A 27,905-nucleotide genomic window follows, 5' to 3' on the forward strand; every position below is an offset into this window, starting at 1 on the left:
TTACAACTGCAGCAGGTATGGGAACTGGAGTAGGGATGGAAACTGGAGTGGTGACAAGAGAAGATGTGTTAGAGGAAGAAGCACTTTTCACTTTCAGGTCAGCAATGGTTTTCTCCTGAATGTCGAATTTTGCCTCCATTTTGGATTGCAATTCACTCAGGTTTGTTGAAAGTTTTCCCGTAAATGAAATTAATTGATTGGTTTCTTTCAGCAAATCATCAGAGGATCTCTGGTATTTCCTTTGTAGGGCCGGAATTTCCTGCTGATCTTCCGCCTGCAATTGTTGCACAAGGATATGCATTTCTGATACCAAGGTATTCTCCAACTTCTTTAGTTCTTCTGATAACATCAGTTTCTTTGCTTTAAGTGTCTGATTTGTCGCACTGTCAGCCTGTTTTTTGTGTGCAGATAAAGTGATGGACATGTGCTGCTTAATTTCCTCTATTATACCAGCAAGTTCAGTGGTCTCCTTCTTGTGATTAGATGAACTGGATTGTAACTCCTTGGTGAGTTCAGTTACAGCCTACTCATGCTTGAAAATAAAATCATATGGTGTCCCAATTTCCTTGAACTTGTGAAGTAAGTTGTCCAATTTCTCTTCTAGGTGTTGGGAGAGTTCCTGGTAGTTCATACTGTATCCCTGATGATAAGTGTGAGGGGGTGATGCAATAGCTCATGTCAATTCAAATGATGACGTTGACGAACATAATTGCATAGTCATTGTGTCTCTGTTCTGCCATGTGTATTTGAGCTGGAGTGCTGCCACCCAATGGTGGGAATGCAAACCGCACATGTGCTCTTGGTTGGGCAGAGACACTTAAAAGTGTGGGTGTATGACAGAAGGCCTCGCTTGTAGTCTCCGCTCTAATTCATCCCAAAGATGTTTTATTGGGTTGAGGGCAGGCCAGTCAAGTTCCTCGCCCTTTTCTCTTCAAAGATAAAATCAGGTTTCTGTGACTCACCATGCTTTGCACGCTGATTGGTCAATCCTCTTGGTCAATCCTCCCTATAAAGCACCATCATCAGGTTTTTTATATCCTCTGGTGTTACATGTACGTAAATCTTACTCTAACACACACTACTGTAAGTATATAATCTTAAACTGTGTTTTATCTACACTTACTTAATTTTGAAGTTCATGTAATAATGAATATGAACTATATGCTCAAAGCCTGTAAAAGCTTGTAAACGCATATTTGTTTTGTGTTTATGAAATCATTCAGACAAACACACATAACCTATACAAAAAAACGTATGTCTTTTATTTTGTATCTGTTATAGCAAAAACAGAAGATCAGCTTAAAAAGATGTTCATGGCACCAACTCAGGTATGTTTTACTAAGATTGTAAAGAATGACAAATGAATGACACATATGCAAAAGATGATTATACTTGTGAAACTAAAAAGTTTGTCATTTTGCGCTCTGTCGTAATCATTACTGCTTGATGAATATTGCAAATGATTTCCAATAAATGCAGAGATAAACAGTAAGTTATAAAATAATCTGTGCCAAAGGACTTTGGTCTCTGTTTTGAAGATAACTAAATGTTTTCCCAGCAGCAACAGTTTCACTTTCTGTCTCTTTGCCTATTGACAATTTCTTTTGTATTAAGCTATTGAAATTAAAAGATGTATGTATTTTGTGAGATTCCTTATTGTAGAGGCTCATACTGTATTATAAATACAAGGGAAACATGGCTGTAATAAAATGTATTAAGAAAAATCTGGAGCCTTGAGATGCAGCTTTCCATGTGCACGCTTCTGATGTGCTCACACAAAACTTCTCAAACAGCACGCATGTAGGGCCAGTGTTGGGAAAGTTCACTTTCTACATGAACTAGTTCAAAGTTCAGATCACAAATTTTAAAATGAACCAGTTCAGTTCATAGCTCATATTTCAAAATTATGAACTAGTTCACATTTTCAAAAATGAACTAATTTATAGTTCTTTTTTCCCATATTATTTAAAAAAAAATTATTGCCATTATAGCCCATATTGAACCAAAGACAGCAATTATTTTATGAGTTTTAATGACGCCAAATTCGTCAGATTTCATATTCATATCCAACTTTAAATCCTTATCCACCCAGGTTTTACATTAGCATTGACTGTCTTTACATTTTTGTATTTGCTTGCACATACCTTGAAAGGCTAGCCGGGTGCTTCAAGGTGGTCGCACACCGGGCGAAAATCGCTGTGTAGGACAACTCGGAGGTATCGCACACCGCACGTGCACGTTAAATAGCGTGAGCTTAGTCAGAGTCTATTTCAAGATCCAGAATATGCTTTAGCAGCCTATTTTAATAGTTAACGATTTGGGACAAATATTATGTTATTTTATGTTAAATTATGTGAATGGTGCTCTGTGGCGTGGCAGGGATTTCAACGGCGTCCAGAGTCAGTGCGTCACCTCCATGCTGCTTTTTGTTTTGATGACGCATGCAGTGGTGAAACACTGGTGGCTGGTGTTGCCAGATTGGGTGTTTTTTTCCGCTACACATTAATGCCTGTTTACAGTGTGTTTTAGCTGGGTTTTCGCCTTGAAGACTCTGTAGAAATCTGGTACCCTATTGAATGCAAGTAGAGGTAACTGCAGACTGGAGCAATGGGCGTGTCATAAGGTCGGAAAGAAATGGGGCGTGCCATGAGGAATAGGCGTGCTGTAAGGCCTTTTCAATTGGACGCAAAACGCTTCCTGATCCACATAAAAGCGAGCCATAAACTTAATCGCTAATTACACAAATAATTATAAAAGACGAATTCTTTCTTTCACTGTAAAAATAGCAATAATTATGGAATACATTCAAAAGTACGTTACCTTCGAAACCTTCTGTATGACGCGAGTTACATGATATCATCGCCACCGCGACTTTTTTAGGACCATTCAACAACATTCATACTGTTTGTGATAAATTAACTTTTTGTAACACATCACTTGAAGATATTAAACATTTATTTTGTATTGCCCTTTTTCTATTTAATTTTGGACTGACTTGAAAATAGATATTCCTAAAATAAAAAAGAGTTCATGAACTTTCGTTCAATTAACTCGTTTAGGCACAACACTGTGTAGGGCATTGATATCTGTTTTGCATCTTTGCTTGAATAGGGCCTTGCCATAAAGATGTGGTCATATGGAATATGCCTTGTTTGCTATTCACTACACAAATGTAACACCTGATATAATTGTTTTCTAGTATGATAAGATGCCAAAACCAGGAGACCTCATTGAAATCTTCAGAGTCGGATACCAACACTGGGCTATCTATATTGATGATGGTTTCCTGATTCACCTGGGCCCAGACTGTCAGTTAAAAGATACTGCATTACACTTGCTTCTGTTGTCCTACAGTTTCAAATTAATGTTACAAAATAAGTCTAATGAATTAAAAGAAATACATAATGGCTAAGCATTTATACAGATACTTTCCCCTTTACATTTATAGCTGAGTATTCTAGAGTTGGGTCTTGCGGTACGATGTCAGTACCAACTAACATAGCCATTGTAAAGCAGGAGAAACTCCGGGATGTGGTTGGAAATGATAAGTACCATATCAACAACTTTCTGGATTACAAATATAAGCCTCGACCCTTCAGTGATATCATAAAGGATGCAAAGAGTCTTGTGGGAACGACAGTTTCATATAATCCGATCAACAGGAATTGTGAACACTTTGTCACAGAGCTGAGATATGGAAAGCCAGAGTGTCATCAGGTAAAGAAAATACTATTGTTTGACATTCTCACATACGGTAATTCATAGATGTGATTGGCATGTTTTGGGGCTACACAATCGATCTGAGAATCTGAATTGTGTGTGTGATTGTGTGTTTGTGAACATGAGCACTGCAATAATCTCTGTCAGGGACAGGGGTGTAGGAATAAGTTTAGCATGGACCCCCAGAAGAAAATGTAGAAAATTCCATATTTTAAAGCATCAATCTGATGCATTTTGAGATGCCTTTTTTGCCATTAATGCAATATTGAGGCATATATATATAAGGTTGCCAACTGTCACTATAAAATACAGGACAAAAGGTGGGCTACAGCAACAATGCGGGTATGGTTTTGTGTGAATATACAGTGTATTGATTTAAGCCATTTGTCAAAATGATAGCTAATCTCCTAATTTATATAATTCCCTACCCCCTTTATATACAATACTGTCTTATGCTCTTTAAAGGTCACCATTTGCTTGTAGTAACTGCTTGTACATATTTTATGAAGCTCTGTTTTAACTGTTGCCCAATATCCTGTTTCACCAAGGTATCAGACGATGCAGAGTATACCATTAACCTGGGCCAAAAGGTACCAATGGGTCTAGCTGAAGGAGCGCTCTCTGCTGCAGAGGGGGAGACGGTACTCCCTGAATGGAGCGAGAAGGTGGCACAAGGAATTCAGACAGGTAAGGGCTCCTGTATATAGTGTGCTTTGTCTCATGCCTACATCACCTTGCCAAAGATGGCCTCATGCTTTAATGGATTGAAATAAAAGTGTGTCAGTACATTTGGGAGACACGACTTATCTACTGCTGTTTCCCAAACTGTGGGCCACCAGTGGGCTATAGTGGTATTGCAGTGTTCTGTTAATTTATATTTATTACCAAGACATGTATGGTTTTAGTATATTTTGGGAGCTTACCAAAACAGTGACTTTTAGTGCATTTAGTGCATGCATTTGATCATCTGATGCATGTTACCTAGGATTGAACCCATAACTTTTTCATGCTCTACCAGTTAAGCTGCGGCAACATAGTAGGTTTACTTTTCTGTATTAAAAAACTTAACTGTATTGACAGGAGCTTCATGGCTAAGCTGGGGCCTGGAGAAGGGAGCAGAGTACACTGGAATAGCCATTCATAACGGTGCGTCCAAGCTACGAGAGCACATCACGCCAGAAGACAAACCAATTTATGTCAGCCCAACCGTAACGAAAAGCCTTAGTGTAGCCAAACAAGCCACAGAAGGCACAGTGAAGGTCAGCCAGTTCCTTGGTAAGGATTTTCTTATTTTTATCAATTCACTGTTGAAATGTAGCTTGAAATGTCACAAAGTTATAAAGATGATCAATGAATATGAGAAACAAGTTATTGACAGCTCCATTGAGTTCCAGTTATGTTTTGTACTGTTTCAGTGGATGGACTGTGCACTGTCGCTGGCCACGTTGGCCAAGAGTTGGCGCCTCATGTCAAGAAGCAAGGAGAAAAGCTTATCCCAGAGTTTGTAAAGAAGGATGGCTGCTCCTATATTGATGGTGCCAAGGTGGTCGCAGCAAGTGGCGTTCAAGGTAAAATGTACTCCATCTTTAATATCTTACCTCTTTATTTTTATTAACTCTTTCCCCGCCAGCATTTTTTTAAAAGTTGCCAGCCAGTGCCAGCATTTTTCATGATTTTCACAAAAGTTAAATGCCTTCCAGAATTTTTTCCCCCTAAAATATATAAACATACAATATATCAAATTATAGAACAGACCCTATACTTAAAAAAGTTTCATCCTACCTTCATAAGTTCTCTTTTTATCACCTCTTAAATATGGGTAGGTTTCTTCAAAAACACCACATTTAAAGCAAAAAGCTCAGATAATTCAATTTTTGTGAAGGACTTTTGATAGAGATCAGATGCAGAGCGATCCTCAAAATTTAAACAGACATACAGCTGTTTGCCCTAGGGCGATACTTCCGGGTTTTATACGTTGCGGAAGAGCATCATTGGCAGGGAAGTGTTTTCTCTTAATTGACGAGTTAACTCTTCAATGGCGGGGAAAGAGTTAATAGCTATTCCTATTTTCTGTTATGATCACATCAGGCATGCATACATTTCCTTGGATCAAAATAAATAAGTGCAAATGTTGTTTTATACATTTAGTCATTCAAACTAACAAAGGATTTTGTGTTTTGCCTTTACAGGATTTGCAACAATGTGGACTGGGTTGGTGGATGCAGCTAAAAACATCTCAAAGAGTGTTGCAACAGAGACAGTTACCACAGTTGAACATAAGTAAGTCTTTAGATTCTCAAATCTTTTGCTGCTATAAAGTTAATCATACTAATGTTGTTTTCTCTGTTTGCAACAGCACACAAATTACTTTAATGTGAAAAAGTTAAAAGCCCAAATGCACTCAAATACACAACTTTCTTGCCTATATTTATTTGCAGATTTAGGGGTTTAGAGAACATTTCAGTCCCTCCAAATGAGAAAACAAGTAGAAACATTTGCCTTAACTCTACAAAACAACCTTAATACTAAAAAGCATGGCTGAAGCTAATGTGGCTGATTTGGTTGTCTTAATATGGTCAACCCTTGCACGTAATGCTAATGTTTTATTATAAATAATGATTTAGAGACCTCCATTCGCATCCTTGCTGTGTGCACTGATCCACAGTTTAATGAATTTAAACATAACAGCTGAAGACAATAAATTACATTGCCTTTAACTATGATAATACATCAATTGAAAGTGCTATGAGGTGCTTAAATAAGTGGAAATGTGTGCTACATATACATTGCATTGCATTACATTTATGCATTTGGCAAGCACTTTTATCTAAAGCAACTTACAGTGCATTTAAGTTCATTAAGAATCGAAGAAACGAGAATGGTTTGGACACACAGTGGGGTGAAGAAGACAATGCTTAAAACTCCTTGCACTTTGCATTATTCTTATATAATAACATTGTTTTCATTGAGAATTTATTATTAAAAGTCTAATAAAACAATTTGAGTGAACTGAATATGATTTTTAAAATTTGATCTCAGACTTTTAGACCCCACTGGAATTTTATCTAGGCTGAATCTTTTTAGGTTTTTGCTTTGCAATAACTTAAACCCTCTCACAAAAGTGGCAATTGTGGACGGCAATGGCTCAGTGGTTCATGTAGGTTGTCTACAAACCGAAAGGTTGGTGGTTCAATCCCCGGCTCCATTGGACTAAATGTCGAGGTGTCCTTGAGCAAGACACCTAACCCCTGATGAGCTGGCTGGCGCCTTGCATGGCTGACACCGCTGTCGGTGTATGATTGTGTGAGTGAATGGGTGAATGTGAGGCAACTTGCAAAGTGCTTTGGATGGCCATAGGTCTGTTAAAAGTGCTATATAAAATGCAGCCCATTTACCAAAAGTATTGGCCAAATTTCAATTTGACATTGAAATTTCTGTAAATCACAAAACATTGAACCTTTACATTCAAAAACAAGCATGTGCAAATGAAATGTTCTCCAGAAAATGTAATCTCTTAGGGGGCGTGCACACCAAAGCTTTTTTACGTGGCTGAAAACGCCTGTAGGAAGCCAAATGCTAGCTGTTTTTTCAGCTGAGCGCCAGCTTTCTTCAGATGAGCGCTTTGATAGCTGTGATACTTGAGCTGTGAGCCAGTTGGTTGTTGTGATACGCCAGCTGCTGCCTGTTTAAAAAAATGCAGCGGTTCCATTTGAAACAATTGAAAACATGCGCCGGCCGCGGGCGTAAAAGCTTTGGTGTGCACGCCCCCTAATAGTCCCTGCCTGCTTTGAGAATATGCAAGTCTCCCAAAACTTATTCCATAAGCTCTGTATTTCTCATCATCACTTCATTTACTCATTCTGGATTATCTGTAATCAAGGTATGGGGCTGCAGTGGGCCAGGCCACAGATCACGCTGTCAACTCAGCCATGAATGTGGGCGTCGCTGCATTCAATATCAAACACCTGGGAATCAAGGCAATGGTCGAGAAGACTGGCAAAGAGACTGCCCATGCCATTCTGGCAGATTATGAAGTCAGTGAGCAAGGTAGTGAAGAAGAAAAACATAAAGACCAAATCTAGATGGTTTAGACCTCTTTCGTTTAGGTGTCCATTTCGAGCAAACCAAAGGTCTTGCTTTCAAAAATAAAGAATGAACTGGGTGAATAATTTTGATGTTATTGTTAAGGTGAATGATACCAGACTTCAAAGGCTTTAACATGACCACTGCAGGGTTTAAATTAAGCCAAGACTAGGCCTTAGTTATACTAGGACAATTAAGTAGCTTTTACAATTGGTATTTTTTTTTTTAATTTTATAAACTTATATTTCTTATATATGATAAGTCCCTTGATGTCAAAAATGTCAGGAGTTCGGTCAGTTCTTTCCAGATGGATGTTTAACCTTGTGTTTTGTTTACCTGTGAAACACATGACTGTTGTTTTGACAGCATTCCACGAGTTTTCAGGCTTGTTCGACTTCATGCGGCGCCGCTAGAACTGACAGGCGGATGACGTCAAAGTGCCGCGAGAGCCAGACGAAATTACACTTCGTATGATTTCTCGAATCGTTCTCGCGGTACTTCGACGTCACCCGGCTGTCGGTTCTTGCAGCGCCGCATGAAGTCGAACAAGCCTTTCGTGTCTCGTGTGCTGACCCCGCCCCCTTGTTTACCTTTTTTGTTGCTCATTTAGTCTCATTATCTGCACCTGTCCCTCACATTAGCTTCCCTATTCCCTCATGTTTTCTCAGTCTTTGTCAGACCATTGCTTGTACTACTGTTTAGCTCTCTGACTTCTTGTTTGTTTCCAGTTATTTTGATCTCTAGTTCTATTTAGCTTAGTTTATTAATTGTTTTGTCTTAGTCCAGTCTGCCCCTTTGATAATTTTCCTGTTTGTTGTGCTTATTTGTTTTTGATAATTTTTCCTCTGTTTGTTTGGACACATGCTTTCTCTCTCTCTGTATTATCCCATACCCCTGGCTACTTCTACTGTCAGGTTTCCAACGCTCTCGAGGAGTTTGCTTGTGCCCTTTTGCTTGCCTCAAATTTTCTTTTAAAAAAACTTAGTTCCTTTCATCTCAGTGGAATAAGATTTTGTGAGTTTTCTACATTATCTGTCAATATTTATATAAAAAACTGGGCTTGATTCGGTCGTTCAGAAGATGTTTCATTTGTTTTTTTACAAAAGAGGCCCTTGGGGGTCAAAATGAACCCAATTAAAAATGAAATGGGAAATGCAAAAAATCCTTTTTTATTTGTCAAAAAAATCAATGCATCCAAAATAAATCAGAAAATTTCAACACAGAAAAGAAGGCCTGGTACTAGAGCACAAATGCAATATAGAAAAGACATGCTCAATCACAACACACACAAAGGTATGACTGCCACAGGGAGCATTTTTTTTTTGGCAAAAACAGCCACAAATGCAGAACAAAGATGTAAAGTGGTGGGCTCTAAAGCTCACACAGGTGTGTGTACACACACGTTGGCATATGTGGTTTGTATGGGGACAATTCCATAGACACAATGCATTTTATACTGTATAAACGGTATATTCTATTCCCTTAACCTACCCCAATCCCTAACCCCAACCATCACATAAACCTGTTGGCAGTGTTTAATCGATTAAAAAATACCATTTATTATTTTTTAGCTGTTCAGTTTAAGCCATGTTTATAGCATAGTAAATGTCATAATACATTAGTCATGTCCCCATAACCCCCCACTTTTTTCAAGCTTTTTCAATATTGAAATATTTTCTAATGTATTTAGATTTTTTTTTTCAAAATGTTTTTTCAAAATGTTTTTTCTCTCAAAATGTTGTTAAATAATGTTACTCTGTACCTGTGTAATTACACTGTAACAAGGACACATTAAAATATTTAGATTTCCTGAAAGATACATAAATAAAATACAATGCAAAAAAGATTTTTTTAAATATTACAGTTACTTTATAAAGGATTTTAAGGAATATGTAAAAATCTTAAGTGCCTTATTTCAACAGAAATTCACTATATTTTGTGTTAAACACAAGTGTATTGCTTTAGAGACTCATTTGCAGTTTTCACATGTAAACATTTACACAATAGAGTAGCCTACAATATAGAGTATGAGTCTGAAATAAAAATGCAGTTAAGGTCCTTCAAATAAGCACATGTTTCTCACATATAAAGATAAGAGTAAATATCTTGACTTTAGTAGCACAATTCATTTGGGAAATGTAAAGCAGTGCAGGAGACAGATAAAGTCGACAGATTTTCAGCCTCAGTTCTGTTAAATTGTTGATCCTGGCAGTTCATTGGTCAGTGTATGCCAACGCTCAACCTTCTGTCCTTTATTTTTGAGACAGTCTATCCAGTGCTGAAGGGCATCACCCTGTGAGTTACATCCTAGAGATACGCCCCCTGCCAGATCCAAACAGACTCAAGCTGATTAGCATGTATTGTAAAGTACTTTTAATTATCTGATGAACACACTTCTTTGATGTGTTACTTTTCAACAACATATTTTCAACAAAACAGTAAGCTTTGGTTTTTTGAAAAATATTAATACAATTAAAATTTGTGTATGTGCAAAAGTACATTTAGGACACTTCTAGGAGTATACTTCTACTGTATATAAAAAGATACCTAAAGTTAAAAATTTTCCTTAAAGCATAATTAATTACACATGCATCTTAATACTGCATGCATTTAGTAAGGTCTATGTCACAATTTTTAAAATTATGTCAGTCACACATTTTGTTATGTAAATAAATAATACGCATTTCAGGTTTATAAACACAATAAATTATTGCTTACCAATGAAATCATTTGACCGACCCAAATCATAGTCCCAGACTGTAACTTCTAATGTTTTGGTGGATAACTCATTGAATGTGATTTCATAAAAAAACTCCTGAAACAGATTAGGTTTAAACAGACAACAGGACAAAATGACTGAGACCATTCATAGTAAAGACAAGAACCATTCATAATTTAACATAACATTAACAAATAATTTTAAATACACTCTGAATTTTTTTCTTGAACATAAAGTTACGTGATGACACAATCATTCAGTTTTATAACTATTTTTGTGACATTTTTTGATTTTTTACAGATTTTGGGTGCATTAGTCACTATTTTGGGCTAGTTTGTAGTGTATTCACACTGAAATTTCCAACCAAAAGTGCACTTTATAATATGTACATGATGTGTTCATTCATATTATGTTGAAATAAACTGTGCAACTAATATACATTAATAGAACTGATGCACTAAATATTTGCAGTTTTGCTCAAGTAGCGGAGAACACGAGGGGCTATAAGGCACGGTGTGATTAGTTTATGCTCCTGACTGAGTTCATGTTGGACAAAACATATAACACAATGTACAAAGCACATTTTTTATTAAAGGAATATTCCATTTTCTTAAAAGAAAAATCCAGATAATTTACTCACCACCATGTCATCCAAAATGTTGATGTCTTTCTTTGTTCAGTCGAGAAGAAATTATGTTTTTTGAAGAAAACATTGCAGAATTTTTCTAATTTTAATGGACTTTAATAGAACCCAACATTTAATACTTAACTCAACACTGAACAGTTTTTTCAACAGAGTTTCAAAGGACTATAAACGATCCCAAACGAGGCATAAGGGTCTTATCTAGCGAAACGATTGTCATTTTTGACAAGAAAAATAAAAAATATATACTTTTAAACCACAACTTTTCGTCAAGGTCCGGTCCAGCGCGTCCTAACGTAAATGCGTAGTGACGTAGGGAGGTCACGTGTTACACATTTGAAAACGCACATTTGCGGACCATTGTAAACAATAAACTGACACAAAGACATTAATTAGTATCATTCCACAACAACGTAGGAACGGTCCTCTTTCAAGACGCTTGTAAACACTGGAGCGGAGTTTCGCGTTCGTCTTCTGTGACCTCTGGACGTATTGCGTGGGGTCACGCTGGCGCATCACGACCGGATCTAGACGAGAAGTTGTGCTTTAAAAGTGTATATTTGTTATTTTTATTGTCAAAAATGACAATCGTTTTGCTAGATAAGACCCTTATGACTCGTTTGGGATTGTTTATAGTCCTTTGAAACTCTGTTGAAAAAAACTGTTAAGTGTTGAGTTAAGTATTAAGTGTTGGGCTCTATTAAAGTCCATTAAAATGAGAAAAATCCTGCAATGTTTTCCTCAAAAAACATAATTTCTTCTCGACTGAACAAAGACAGACATCAACATTTTGGATGACAAGGTGGTGAGTAAATTATCTGGATTTTTCTTTTAAGAAAATTGACTAATCCTTTAACTTGCATTGTGTTACACAGTAATATTAAAAAATATTTAAAAAGTGTTCAATTTATTATAACCAGGCCCTTAAACTATTTAATATAAAACCATAAATATTATTTATTAGGCATGTTTTTGCAAACTATTTCGACACCAACAATATTAGACACTTTACAATAAGGTTATTAACATTGGTTTACTATATTAGTAAACATGAACCGATACACTTGCATTAGTGACATTAACTGTACCAGAACTTTTGCTTCTCACTCAAATTGAAAACGATGAGGTTTCTTCAGCGTACTGTGCATGCACTCAGGTTAAAAAGCACCTCTTGCATTGTATCACATGCTAAAGTGTTTTTTTATTCACACATCACTGATGTGCTTGCACCAATATGGTTACATATATTATGATTGTACAAAATAGGATTGTGCAAAACTGTTAATACAGTTGTTTTTCCTCTCACATGAAAAGGGCACACTGTGATGTATCAAGTATTTGTTGGACAGAGGTGATACACATTCACAGACCAAAGTTTACCAAAAATGTAACTTTGGAATACAGTGAAGTGCGAAACTTTTCACACAAGCTTGTGTTTCAGGTCTGACGCATTCACATGCACGGCACAAAGCAGAGCAAATGTCAAGGTGTGTGCGTTAACTGATAGATGACACCTGCATCCGTTTAGGTCTTTAAAATAAAAACAGTTTATATAATGTGATGCGGGAGCAATTTTTATATGAGACATTTATATTTGAGGAGGTCAGATGATCAGTCGTCAAACGCCACCTCTGTCAAAATGAAATAATGATATTAACTGAATTCCCCCTGCACTTATTATACATTCATCAAATACATTTGCTTTAAATATGCTTATTCCCAGCCTCAGTCCATTCAGAAATACTTGTTTGTTGGCAGAATCCATTAAGAGTCTCATAAAAAGTCTAATTTGCAAGAAAGCATGTCAGATGCACTTAGAGGGTTTTGCATTTGAACTCTTCATATGTGATCAAAAAAGTGTCACAATTTGTGATTAATGTTGTCATGACACACAGCTTGTTTATGTTCATTGTAAACAGATTGCTTGATGCTTGATCCTATTGCATACACAAAATATACAATTTACCTCATTGAACTCAGGGTTTAGTGTCTTTTTGATGACTCCAGTCTTGTGCTTGGATTTCTTTTTAAGGTCAGGTTTGAGGTATCTGGTGGAAACATAGAAAGAGTACAACTGTTTATTTAAATAATTTTAGAAAGTCTCCTGAATATTCTTTTGCATTTGAGATCATACAAATAATTTACTACACATCAGGATTAATAAAGGATGATAAAGGATGGCGGCTGATGACTTCTTTTTCAAGGGCGCATGATGCAAAGCTCTTTAAAACCGGTATTTAGATCATTATGTGTGTGTGGCTCGTCATGTGAACCTGTGTGCATCACGCGTCATGTGAAAATATGTGCCTGCAGCAGACGCTTTGAAGGAGTTTACGATAAAAACCGCCAGATACTTGCTTAATCTCATGTGAAATCAAAGTTTATGTCTTGCGAGTATTTTGTGAACGTGAGCGTCTCTTTTATCATAAACCCTTTCATTTAAGTAGTTTTTACAAACATGTCTGTTTTTACAGACTTGAGGCAAGACAATGGTACTGATATATGTTAAGAGTTGTTAGTGCAGGATGTTTTCAAATTAGGGCAGCTCAAACATGTATTTTGGTCTGACACTAGGAAAAGCCCTGTCCGGGAAACCTGCCTCATAGAGTTTAGCGTAGAGGCATTGACATAAATAAATAAATATGTATTGACCCACTTTCTATGACCCTCTGTCTAATATCTGTCAGTATGAATCACTTTCACAACTGCACTTCACTATTAATAGACACAAGTTACACTTCTGGCTAGAAGTATAGTATCATACTGTAGCATCTATACAGAAATTATCTTAAAGCAGCATATAAAAAACAAAATGGCTGCCAGTAAAACACATATAATTAGAAATATAATTCATTAATGAAATTCAGTATGATATTTTTCAGTATATTATTTTTTTTCTGTTTTATTAAAAATACTTGGATTTGGATCTGCGTGTATTGTCTCTTATAGAATTTGGAGACAATTGTGTCAACGTGTCATATTCTCTAAAACAAATTATCATTTTTCTGATTCCATATTTATTTTAATAAGTTAAAAACATCTCCGCTGCGTCCTGCTGACAGGGGCGGTGTGCGCGTGCAGCAGCTAAAGCAAATTATGGGTACTTCGAAGGTTAGACAGTCCTTTTTACAGACCTTTTTTGGTCGCAATCTTAGCAGGTCACAGCCCTTGAATTGGGACACAGCTTGTGAAGCTTGCGGCGGGTAGTGCGCTCTTTGGTCATATATTGTTTGTATATTTTTTATGTTGGATTGAAATGATACACATGATTAAATGAAGATATTTAATCATAAAACGGAGTACGTGGATTGTTTTGTCAGACGGACACAGAGTGAGTGGATTGTTTTGTCGGATACGGAGCGAGTGAAACCAAAATTGAAACTAAATGCGCACTCACACATACTATGGAGTTTTAACAGTTGTACAGCGCAGTGTGAATATTTTCCTAGAAACAACAATCGCGGATCGTTCTCTTCCAAGCCGATGTAAACATCTAAGATAAATATTAACATTTCTCAGATTTATTACTTTTGTGGACTACAAATGCAAGTTGATGTCATACTGGGATTGCTTGGCAAAGATAATTTACAAACATGAGACCTGATGGATTATGACAATTACTGAAACATGAAAAAGACTGTAGGAAAAATGTACAAAGACCACACAAGTGTGGTGTGAGAAACTAACAATGTTCTGCAGCCACAGACCTGCTGAAGTCATGCAAAACAAACTCTACACTCACTTAATTTTGACAACTGTAACACTGAAAATTTTGGGGTGTAATCTTTTTTGTGCTCCAGTGGTTACTGTTCTCTAATTTTAATAAAATTTTGTTGAAGGGCCTTATATATTAAAGCACACTAGTAGAACGTGGTATACCCACAGCTATATTTATTAAAATGTGAGTGATTACGATCAATATCTCTACATTTTAACATCTCGAATATGCAAAAATGTTTTTTGCCATTTTGGACACACAAAGTAAATGTGCAAAAAATGTGGTTGCCAGCAATGCTGCATCAATGTGTAATTGCACTCACAATTTCACATATGGGTCAGAAAAGCCATTGACGTCCATAGCTGCCAGGTGGGCACAGCGACGGACCCCCACACAAAGACCACCTTTAGCTTGCTCTTTAGCTTCTTTCTGGCCTTCCTTTTCTGGATTCTGGAATGGCGGCAGAAATTGCAGATATAATAGCAGACGACCTCGCTCTTCCAAATTGCACTGCTGCTCATTATCCCACTGCATAAAAAACACAGATTTTCAGAAATTATCTAAATTATCTGAGAATATAATTATTATGATTGTTAAGTACTTTTAAACCAACTTAACATTAATGCAGCATTATATAAAATAGCTTAATATGCTAAAATATTATATTCAAACACTACTCTCTTTATAAATTCCTAATATATCCTAAATTAACTTAATTGGACCATAAATCATTAAAGGGATACTCCGGCATATAATGAAATTACTGTATAATGAATGTTATATAAAAAGCACCTTGCTCTTCCAAATTTTACTACGGTAGTAAACAGGCACCAGGGAACAACTTCTGACTTTGAAGCCCAGAAAGTGCATCCATCCTTCACAGACGTTAGCCAAATGCTTCCAGGGGCCCAACAGAGGACTTCAGAGGGTAACTGATGCGACTTTGTTCAAAGATTATCCATCTACACAGGTTCTACATATGTGCCCTGAGAGGACTGAAATACTATTTGAATCTATTTTGTTGCAGTGCCCATCCATCTATCCATCCATCCATACATCCATCCATCCAGAACAGCAATGTCAGAGTATAACAGAATATCACAAAATATCAGAAACAAATGTTATGTTTACCTCTTTCAGATAGCAGGAGATTCCTCTCAGAGCTGAACTCATGGCCGTGGGAGACGACAGCTGACAAATACACAGAGTTGTCTTACAACTAATACAATTGAACATGTATAGGCTGTTTATGTATAAAAGTATATTTCTGTCTGATGAAACAACATGAGCAGTGGCGGCCGGTGACTTTTCTTTCGAGGGACTCCAATTCAAAATATATGTTTGTTACGTCATGTTAACCTATGTGCATCATGCGTCTTGTCAAGATGGGTGCCTGCAGCACACGCGTTGAAAGGGTTAAGGATAAAATAGATGCTCACGTTCACAAAATACTAGCAAGGCACTAACTTAACAGAATATTCTGATTACACATGAGATTAAGTGAGTATCTCGTAAAGCGAGCGTCTCTTTTATCATAAACCCTTTTGACGCGCATGCAGCCGGCACGCATTTTGACAAGATGCATGATGCACATGAGTTCACATGACGCAACAAACACATGACGGGCTAAATTCATGTTGTGACGAGCTTCACATCATGCACCCTCGAAAAAGAAGTCACCGGCCGGCACTGAACATGATTTTAGTGGTTTCAGTTGTATTATGGCTATGTTCTCACATGCACTTACAGGAGGTGGATACTCTAAACAGATGTTATAGTGTTTGGGCTTGTCAGGCTTCACTCTTCGTAATGCCACCCGTGACTCTCCAATAAACTCATTATGAGTCAGCTTGTCCTCATCACATACAGACACCCTAAAAGAGACAGAAACAACCAATATGACTGCACATAATGTAATAAGTATTACATTATTTTTGTAATTAAATGTTCATAATGTTTATAATTTAATAAAATCTTGAGTTCAGAATATTTTTTTCCAATGTAATAATATTTATTCCAGATAATGTAATATATGTGGTTATAAGAAATGGCAACAGTGGCAACATATAATCACAGTTTATAAGGAAATACCAGCAAATAATTTAAAACGTTTACAATATAAGGATTATATTTCAATAGAAATAAACAAATGTTACATTGCAACCATGCTTTTGAATTTATGCCATTCGAGCCCATACATTTAAAACCATACGTGAAGTGTGTTCCGGTTGCCGGTTGGTCATGAATTTTCCCAAACTTGCGTGTGGGAAAGGTCTTTATCTAATTTATACATGTACCATAATAATGATATTAACTAGAGTACATTTTCTGAAAAAAAAGTGACGTGGTGGTTGCCATGACAAAACTGGGGACGTCCTTGCTAACATGAGTCAAAAGAGCACACACACACACACACACATTTTTACAATGTTCTGATACAGAGAATACCTCTGACGTCAGCCGGAAATGTGACATTCCTTACCATGTTTGAAACGAGGTGCTACTGTACATACCTTTTTTGACATAATCTTTAAGGCAAGATTAATAATGCATTTTTATGAAAGAAATGTCCTACTTTTTGCTTATTACACAGTAACAACACTGTTATAACTTTTAATATGATCTACTCATTTTTTTTGGTGAAACATTTTTACACTGAATATACATTTTGTGAATATTATTTAACTAAACAAATTAGTTGTATAAAGTGAAATCAATTTACACTGGACTATTAATTATCAATGATAAACTAAGCAATTGTACACACAGTCTTTTATTGAATCCAAGTAAAACACCTGACATTAAGTCTACATTAAAGACGACACATTCTAAAAATATTAACAGTGTACATGTTACCAATACAATGAGCTGAATAAACTCTGAGAGGTCTCTCAAATCACAGCATGCAGGTAAATCACAGCTTAATCACAACTTATCTAAAATACGTAAAATAAAACAACTTGCACGGAAATATCTTAAAATACATAAGTGCCCTTTGTTTTGCCTTAAAATGCACACAAGTTAATGCTTTTTAGTAAGACATGTTTGTTAAAACTACTTCCTAATTAAACTAAGGCTTAGTCCTGGCTTAAGATAATCCCTGTCTGGGAAACCACCCCTTTAAATTTTTTACACAAGGACACAGACAATATTTCATTAACAAAGTACATGTTAGTGTAAATGTTCATAAACTCAACACTTACAGTAACAGGATTTTTGATCCACAACTTTTTTTGCATATTAATTTACTCAAATAATATAATGTAAAAATGTTTCACCAAAAAAAAAAAAAATCAATCATAAATAAACTTTGGTGTGAAACTTACACAATTTTTAAGTTGATGTTAAATACAAATAATATTGATTACAAATAATTCATAATTAAAGTTTTTAAAACTTATATTTATATAATTGTGCAGCTCTTAATAATATTTGAATTGTTGTCATTTATTTTAGTTTGTGCAACTCATAAAATCACCTAAGTGACATTAAGAGATTTTATTAAGTTACTTTAATCTTTTATTTTAGTTATATTTACAAAGCCACTGAATAATTTTTACAGTGAATCTATTAAAAGAAAATGTGAATTACGTTTCCTGAGCACTGAGCATTTCCTGTGCTGTATTCAAATACGAAGAGACTGAATCTAAATCAAATAATCAGAATCCATGAAACATAAAAACAAAAAGCACCTTACGCAGCACAAACAATGGCACCAGGGCAGAATAGGCATGGCAGTGGACCAAGGGAGAGCGGGCATTGCAGTGGACTAAGGCAGCCAGCATAGCTGACTGTGGTGCTGTTGTTTTGGGCCCCAGTGACATTGGCGCTGTTTCTCCAGGCATCACTGCTTCGGCACTGTCCCTTCTGGCATTATTAATGAGCTCACTTCTGCCTTCACTAACATTTCCGTGCTTTCACGCCCAACCTCGCCGGTGTCGGCACATTTTCTCTTGGTCTTGCTGATGGCTGCTTGCTCACCTCCCATCTCACTCACATCTGCACACTTTTTATAGGCCCATTAAGGTGACTAAATAGCCTTGGTGGTGCTGATCTGCGTCACACACTGTGAAGGGTGACCCACATAACAACAAAACAAAATCTACATAATCCATCAGAATCTAATGGTAAACCTCAGGAGGCAGGGGTTCATCAAGAATGTCACCCAGTCCATCTAAAAAACTTCAACACTGCCTTATCCAATTGTAATGGATAAATTAATTCCAAGAAGTCCATGACATATTCCACAATAGGATGACCATCTTGATGTTACAAACAGGGAAACATGACAGGAATACATGACAATAGGTTTGTCTCAATCAGCTCTCTTGTTTAGTAGTCAGGGCACTGATCAGGGAGTCAGCAATTTTAAGGGTTGTGAGGATAATAAGCCTAAAAACCTTTAATTGTGTAGGTTTAATCAGATTCCAATTCCCTTCAAAACTATTTTTTTATCCATCTGTTAGAACTTTTACCAAATGTATAACAAATACATTCTCCTTCCTTCTTTATTAATTTATGTTCAGTCATTTAATTTTGATTCCTCAAACCTCTGTCCTTGTTGCTTTAGGTAGTTTTACTCATCTGATTCAATGTAACTGAACAGTTTCCAGCCTCTGGGTACCATCACAACCCAAAAAAAATCTCTCACATGTACTGTAGAAACTTAAGCCTCATGCAAACAATTCACAGATTTTTCAGGGGTCAGTCAAATAAAATGCCCCAGATGCAACAATGACCTCAATCTGTCACTATGGCTAAGAGAGATGAGTGAGAGCAGTGCTTTAGTAGTTTTCAGTCCTGTTCCTGGGGACCCACTGCTCTGCACATTTTGTATGTCTACCTTATTTAACATACCTGACTCTGATCCTCATCTCATTAGATGAGAGCTCCATGAATTGAGCTAAATGCATCAGGTCATAGACATACAAAATGTGCAGAGCAGTGGGTGCCCAGGAACAGGATTGAAAACCACTATGGCACCTATGCAAAACCATGACTATTAGCACTACTTATGGTTCTACATAGGTGCAATATAGTTAAACTGGTTCACTATATGATTACAAGCCAGTGAACCACTTTTAGTGTCATTTTAATATTATGGGTTTAAAAAATATGGCAAATAATAAGCAAAAACACTCATTCTATAATAACACAAAAAACTTAATAAAGATAAGTTAAAATGATATTATTCTGACAATATTATCTGTAATGCATGTGTAACCAGTTCTGCTTAATAGGCCTGGGTATCGATTTAGATGTTCCAGATCGATTCGATTTCGATTCACAAAGCTATCAAATCGATTCTCCTTTCGATTCCGATTCTTGGATCAATTTTTATGCTCGATTCAACTTAACGAATAAAGATTAAATACAAATACTATATTTATAAAAAAGAACAGTGAACATAAGTTTACAAGTGTGTTATTAATAAAAAGAAATTAAGAGCCACAAACCTATTAAACTTTTTTTTTTAGGTACACTTACTTGGGTACATTAAAACAGAACTCTAATTTTCAAATGCATACAATTATGTTAAAAACAATACAATTTTGATGCAAGATGAAATGTATGCTGAAAAAAGTCAGAACAGTCGCATTCCTTCATCAAACAGGATCAGGTTATTTCATAAAAAAAAAAAAACAATTCGTGGCCTTTGAGAATCGATTTTGAATCGACCACGTAAAAAACAATTAATCGAAAAATTACAAATTTTGCCCAGCCCTACTGCTTAACCTGCTTCAAGTAGGATTTAAATAAACAACTTATCTCCCTAGCTGACGCGGGAGTTGGTTGCGCTAAAAAGAAGCTAAAGGCAACAGCTAGTGCACTAGAGTGCACTTAAATTAAGGCAAGGTTGCCTTGAACCGTGCCGGAGAGAAACTGTCCTCATTCTCACTGTACTCACTGTACTTTATCAATCCGAGCCCAGGCACGTTTTCGTCATAAGGATGTGATTGTTTGGAAGAAAACAGGAAGTAAAGCACTCTCTCAACACTAGAGCCAATCGTAATGTTAAGTCTGTGTTTTTTATTTTGCGTCAATTGGGTCACGATGACACACAGCCCTCATATTGCTCAGTCAAACTATTGCTTATGCCGCTTAAACATTTACATAACCATGCTGCACACATTAAAAGCTTTTCACAGAGATAATTTTGAAACCAAGCACGCGTTCTGTCCATTATTTACCCATTATGGGTCAAAAATAACCCAGCCATTTTTAGAGTGCAGCAACACATTCAGATCAGACTGTAGGGAGCTGACGCACGAATGAGCTGCGTACTTGCAAAACAGTTTTTCCAATAATTTATCTGAGTATTGTTTGTTCTAAAAGCAAAACCGCATTAGCGCCCTCCCTTGGTACGCTGCAGTCGCCATTAACTGAATGTCCTGATAGCATTCCTTCCCCAGTCTCTGATGCCTTAGACATGTGTTGAGGCCATGTTCTCTTAAAGAGAGGAGAATGACATAGTTGTGTCTTCATCTACTTGTTTCTGCTTAATTGGATACCTAATGTTAGCCAACTGCATGATTTGAACAATCAAACTGTCCATTTCTGCACTATTGACATTAATTTGGGACAATCATTCATCTCTAATAATAGATTATTGTAATGTATATCTGTGATATAGAGCTTATTTGTATTAATTGTTAGTGAGATGATTGGTCATACCTGAGGGTTTTTCTGTACATATCCTCCACTGTGATTCCACAATATGTGAGTGTTTCATTCCACACTGGGTTTAGGGTGTTTTTCACAATCTTTGTCTTTAGCTTATTGGCCTTGAATAGGTAACATTGGAATAAAAAACAAAACAATTTTTTATTACAACACATTTTAACACTAAAAATACCAAATAAATATAAAATAAATATTTTTGTGAATAATTTTGTGAATGCTTTATAAATAAACGAGTATAAATGAGATGAGTTATATACAGTATTTTCAAACTATGTTTGAATCCAAAGAGTAAAAGAACTTATTTTCTGACTTTACCCATTTTAGTCAAATTGGATAGACACTAAAGGAATATTCAATTTTCTTAAAAGAAAAATCCAGATAATTTACTCACCACCATGTCATCCAAAATGTTGATGTCTTTCTTTGTTTAGTCGAGAAGAAATTATGTTTTTTGAGGAAAACATTGCAGGATTTTTCTCATTTTAATGGACTTTAATAGAGCCCAACATTTAATACTTAACTCAACACTTAACAGTTTTTTTCAACGGAGTTTCAAATGACTATAAACCATCCCAAACGAGGCATAAGGGTCTTATATAGCAAAACGATTGTCATTTTTGACAAGAAAAATAAAAAATATGCTCTTTTGAACCACAACTTTTCATCTAGGTCCGGTCCAGCGCAACCTAACATAAATGCGTAAGGAGTCAGGACGTAGGGAGGTCACGTGTTACATATATAAAATGCAAATTTGCGGACCATTGTAAACAATAAACTGACACAAAGACATTAATTAGTATCAGTTGACATACAACAACGTAGGAACGGTCCTCTTTCAACACATTTGTAAACACTGGGGCGGAGTTTCACGTTCGTCCTCTGTGACCTCTTGACGTCACAACGTATTGCGTGGGGTCACGCTAGTGCATCACGACTGGATCCAGACGAGAAGTTGTGGATATTTTTTACTTTTCTTGTCAAAAATGACAATCGTTTCGCTAGATAAGACCCTTATGCCTCGTTTGTGATCGTTTATAGTCATTTGAAACTCCGTTAAAAAAAACTGTTAAGTGTTAAGTATTAAATGTTGGGCTCTGTTGAAGTCCATTAAAATGAGAAAAATCCTGCAATGTTTTCCTCAAAAAACATAATTTCTTCTCGACTGAGCAAAGACAGACATCGGCATTTTGGATGACATGGTGGTGAGTAAATGATCTGGATTTTTCTTTTAAGAAAATGGAATATTCCTTTATCTTTAGGATCTCTGTACTACTGTGACCTTTGTTTGTACACACAATTTTAAGTGTTGAGTAGGTGTTACAGTGATCAAGATACAGTACTGTGATAAAAAAAGATGAAGAACAGAGGTGGAACAGACCTTGCAGGGACCAGGAAGCAGGTGTAGCTTCACATAAGGGTCAGCCAAACCATTAAAGTCCATGGGCTTCAGACCCTGCGTACATGTAGGGAGATAATTATGGAATATTATGTAACAGAGAGAGTTAATTTTTGAAAGGTAAAAATGGTAAAATGGTTTCAATTTTTAAACAAGCATGAGACAAATTGAACATATCCAATATAACAAAATAAAGTAGCATAAAAACTATTATCCCCACTTTTAGAATCACCCAAGTTAGTTTCACATCTTTTTAGAAGATAATTTTATTTAGGAGCTTTTTTTGCTAGGTCACAGTGCTAAGCAAAAACTTAAAGTAAGTCTTGTTGCCAGCAGACTTAACAAACATGTAATCAGTAAACTGTATTACTACTATGGCTATAGCAGCCTTTAATGAATGGGAGTGTACCCATTCATCCCACCACCAGGGGGTACCCTCTCCGAATCTGGACTGTGGACAAACACTATCTCTCACTCTACATCCACTTCCTATTTGTTAATTATTTAATCAGTGGGTGCATCCATAGATATGTATAAAGGCTAGATGGCTCGTCCGCGCTGCTGGCCAATGGAGTGCAACGTCCGCATTTTGGCGGCCATCTAACGACAGGGCGCTCGCTCACTCGTAGCATTGAGTTTTAATGATGCAGGTACTTTTAAATGACCATAACTTGCTTAATTTTTTACAGATTTTCAAACGGTTTGGTTTGTTATAAACGTCAAAGATGTACCTATGACACTGCATACCTATACTAAAAATAAAAAAAAAATTCATGAAACATGTTAAAGCATCCAGAATTATAGCCACGTTAATAACGTTTGTAAAAACCCAAACCGTTTGAAAATCGGTAGAAAATTGAGCAAGTTATGGTCATTTAAAAGTACCTGCACCATTAAACTCAATGCTAGGAGTGAGCGAGCGCCCTGTCGTAAGATGGCCGCCAGGTGATGCCGTTAGGGACTCCGCCTTGAGCCATCTAGCCTTTATACATATCTATGGGTGCATCCCAGTATAAGTTAGTGATGGGAGAAACGAAGCTTTTCGAAGCTTCGAATCAATTGAACCAATTGCTTCGAAAATTGATTCAGTGTTTCGAAGCAGTTCGAAACACCACACACGCTGGTGACTCCTGCTGGTCAAAATAGTGTAAAGCAGATATGGCCAAACATTGTACACTTTTTTTTACAAAATAATATCAAGATTTTTATTAAAATATGTTAAAAAAAATTATTTAACTTAATTAAGACATAGTTAAAAGTGTATTATGTGTTTTTAGTTTTATTTAGGGCAAACAAATTATTAAAACTAACTACTCTTTTAATTATGCACATTTTTGTCATTAAATCTGTCTATAAACAATAAATAGACAAAATGGAAGTGTTATTAGTCAGAAGGATAAATGTTTTATGAACTTTTATAATAAAACTGGCTCGAGTTCACCGAAACATATTAGACACTGTCATGTGATCAACTCCCCCTAGTGGTGAATCGTCGGATTTTCGAAACGTTTCGAAACAGTTATGACGTAATGAAGCCTCGTTTGCTAAAATCACGTGACTTGGGCAGGTTTGAAACAAGCTCCGAACCACTGATTCGAAACAAAAGATTCGTAAATGTTTCGAAGCCTCATGAAGCAGTGCTTCGAAAACGGCCATCACTAGTATAGGGGCTGGACCCTTTTAGGATGCAGACTTTGAAGGCAAGACTTGGTCTTTGAAGGCTGCAGCCCTTGAAGTCCATGAAGTAAATGAGACGGTCCATACAACTTCGTTTTAGGGGAAATGAAGGCCACATTTGAAGGCTGCATGTGATGTCATTAGTCTACCCTTCAAATATGCCCTTCGAAGGATGCACCTCATGGGCCCTATTTTAACGATCTAAGCGCATTGTCTAAAGCGCGGTCTAAATGGTCCGATTCCACTTTTGCTAATTTAACAACCGTAAAAATGGCTTGTGCGCCAAGCGCACGGCGTAAAAGGGTTGTTCCTATTCTCGTAATGAGTAATGGGTGTGTTTTGGGCGTAACGTGCAATTAACCAATGAGAGTCTTAGTTCTCATCCCCTTTTAAAGCCAGTTGCACTGGAGCAATGCCAATGCCCTATATAGATGGCGAAATCTGTAAACTGAAAAACTAAGCGGAGGAAGAAGACCACCAGTTTAAAGGGAAATTCCGCCTTGAAATGATCCTAGGGTTAATAACAAACGTGTACCGAGTTCGACCGTTCACTGGAGTTTGTTTTCATGCTAGTCTAACGTGACCAGTGTTATTGCTAAACGCAAATTAGCATGTTATGGTAGCCTTCGGGGCATCAGTGCATTAAAAACGAAATCGCTATGTCTATACTACTAATAATGCTCAAAATAACCCCACACACTTACACTGTAGCACAATGAGGGTCTCTATATGTAAACCGAAGCATTGAGAACTTTGCAAGTGTACAGGCAGTTTATTAAAAATAAACACTTACCGTTCACGTCTGGATCACATATCCATGCGGGCGCCATCTTGGGAAAACTGAACTCTCGCGTGAAAGCACAACACCTGTTCAGGGCAACAACGTTTCACGCGAGAGTTTAGTTTTCCCAAGATGGCGCCCGCATGGATATGTGATCCAGACGTGAACGGTAAGTGTTTATTTTTAATAAACTGCCTGTACACTTGCAAAGTTCTCAATGCTTCGGTTTACATATAGAGACCCTCATTGTGCTACAGTGTAAGTGTGTGGGGTTATTTTGAGCATTATTAGTAGTATAGACATAGCGATTTCGTTTTTAATGCACTGATGCCCCGAAGGCTACCATAACATGCTAATTTGCGTTTAGCAATAACACTGGTCACGTTAGACTAGCATGAAAACAAACTCCAGTGAACGGTCGAACTCGGTACACGTTTGTTATTAACCCTAGGATCATTTCAAGGCGGAATTTCCCTTTAAGATTGATATTAAAAAATTGCGTCGTTTTCATTTGTATTGAAACGTTTTCTTTCAGAAATGGAAGTTAAATTAGCTGGCTTTTAATTAGTATACTTTATTTGTAACAAACAGGAGATAAAGATATTACAAAAGTGTGGAGAACCTTCAGCATTTGGACAGTGCCGTGAGTGCTTTGAAAAGCATTACTTAAAAATGGTTCTTATCTCATCATATCCACAGGTACAAAGTCATCATATACAACAAATCCATGGGGTAATAGCATTTAAAAAACAAATCAGCCATACTTGCCAAGATGATAATAAATGGCCACAGCAACTGGAAACTAATGATTAGCGTATACTTGGGAATTTAGAAACACAAATATAAGAGATATTTCATTATTTTAACTGCAGAAAGTCATCAACATCAATGGTAAGTTCAGATACCATTACCTTGGCTCTAATGACAGTGCAATGAAGAGAACTTGTAGCCGTCTCATAGAGCAGCTCAAACTCCAGGGTTCCCAAAGAAGCTGCCATGAACCAGAGCATTCATTAATACATCAATAAAATACTAGATCAAATTAAATCAAAGTTATGTTGCTTTCAGTAGATCTGTAGTAATATCTACATGCCAGTGTATACTAAATACATTACAGATAAGATAGATATAATACATAAGGCAGGTCAATTCGCAATGGCATTTCAAACTAAGAGAAAGTCATTAGCAACTCAAATAGAAGCCTGTCTGAATAAACATAAATTTGAAGCACAAATGTTTTATCAAAAAACTTTTCACAATTTGTAACATGAATTCATCCAGTTCGCTAGGTGGGGGCATTCAGCTTTAAATGCTGCAGTCCCCACTCCAACGAATGAGGGACTAAAGTTAAAACGAAGGTAAATTTTAATGTGTGATTCAGGTAAATTAATATGCTGAATCTCTCCACAGTAAACGCATTTTTCAAAGTGTTCATTACTACAATGCCTTTGTTATAACTGTAAAAGCGTATTTTATAGTTATGTGTTGTATACTGTTAAATAGCGTCAACTGATATATTATCTGCATGGTTAACTGATCTAGTCTGGCTGCTCTGCTGCATGCTGTCATTGGTATATTTAAAGTAAATTTATGATCAATATACTTTTTTTTAAAGAGACGTCAGAAGTAAAAAACTGAAAAATATAGTTAACATTACTTTTGTTTTGCCCATATGCATTCCACCGAAATTCACAATGAAAGTCCAGCTCTTATTGTTTTACTCTGACCTCGCTTTGTAAGATAGATTTCTACTATTGCTTACATATGCTTGTAACATTTGGAATGTAAATACATCAACTTTTCTGTTTGTTGTTATATCTGATGTTATGTGGCAGATCTTTTGACCTACTGTTGTCATCACTGTCACAGCTGTCAACCTCTATGGATGTGTCCATACTACTCATTGCTGAAAGCGTGCCTCCGCTTCCAGCTGGTCCGACTAAGGGTGGAGACAACAGCCCTTCATGTGCTGTCTCTCCAACAGCACCTGAGGGACACCCAGATGGGTTTGGCAACAGTGAGTCAGTGAGGTTGGATGTCGTCGAGACTCGGGGAAAGTATGCAGATATTTGACGGATGGGTTGAATTGGGCCAGGGCAGACGTTTATTGCCATGTTCTCTTGAATTGAGATTGCCATTCGCTTTCCTTTTGGTACTGTCATCTAGCTGAGGAACACAAACATGTTATCAAATGTTATCAACTGTGTATGGGATTTTTTTTATCAGATTTAGGCAAGATAAGCATAAAAACATCTTTGTTAAAAATTAAGAATTTTATAAAAAGTTAAAGAAAAAGTCAAAAGAAAATCTGTAAAAAGTTAATTGGTTGTATCATAGTCTAGTCTTGTGTCTAGTTTGCTGTGTTTTCCCAGGTTGCCGTAGAAAAAAAAACTGTATTTATCTAGTAGGCATAGATGAATAATACGAGCTCTGTACATGGTAATGACATATCGTGAGCCTTAAATGTGTTTGTTTTCTCATTTT

The 27,905-nt window shown here is 36.6% G+C and overlaps 2 protein-coding genes across 4 annotated transcripts; one reads left to right on the forward strand and one right to left on the reverse strand.

The window, feature by feature from the left end:
- On the forward strand, positions 1-16,437 carry LOC141363702 (spartin-like). 3 transcript variants are annotated; one of them, XM_073866751.1, is made up of 12 exons: positions 1-97; positions 212-314; positions 409-506; positions 605-1,083; positions 1,282-1,328; positions 3,200-3,308; positions 3,449-3,717; positions 4,269-4,407; positions 4,801-4,995; positions 5,136-5,288; positions 5,910-6,000; positions 16,024-16,437. In XM_073866751.1, exons 5-12 carry the CDS (start codon positions 1,308-1,310, stop codon positions 16,025-16,027), a joined length of 981 nt encoding a protein of 326 aa, XP_073722852.1. In that variant the 5' UTR covers positions 1-97; positions 212-314; positions 409-506; positions 605-1,083; positions 1,282-1,307; the 3' UTR covers positions 16,028-16,437. The 3 variants fall into 3 exon arrangements, with proteins under 3 accessions (XP_073722852.1, XP_073722851.1, XP_073722850.1); XM_073866750.1 differs by lacking the exon at positions 16,024-16,437 and adding an exon at positions 7,601-8,179 and having other exon boundaries at positions 605-1,052; XM_073866749.1 differs by lacking the exon at positions 16,024-16,437 and adding an exon at positions 7,601-8,179 and having other exon boundaries at positions 2-97.
- LOC129421322 (double C2-like domain-containing protein alpha) lies at positions 9,041-27,583 on the reverse strand. The gene is made up of 10 exons (XM_055176768.2): positions 27,271-27,583; positions 26,333-26,412; positions 22,946-23,020; positions 21,559-21,668; positions 16,631-16,757; positions 16,015-16,074; positions 15,206-15,411; positions 13,132-13,213; positions 10,522-10,618; positions 9,041-10,125 (listed from the first exon to the last, which is right to left on the reverse strand). Exons 1-10 carry the CDS (start codon positions 27,581-27,583, stop codon positions 9,995-9,997), a joined length of 1,281 nt encoding a protein of 426 aa, XP_055032743.2. The 3' UTR covers positions 9,041-9,994.
- Positions 27,584-27,905: the final 322 nt, after the last annotated feature.

The sequence above is a fragment of the Misgurnus anguillicaudatus genome, chromosome 4 (assembly GCF_027580225.2).
Source record: "Misgurnus anguillicaudatus chromosome 4, ASM2758022v2, whole genome shotgun sequence".
NCBI lineage: Eukaryota > Metazoa > Chordata > Actinopteri > Cypriniformes > Cobitidae > Misgurnus > Misgurnus anguillicaudatus.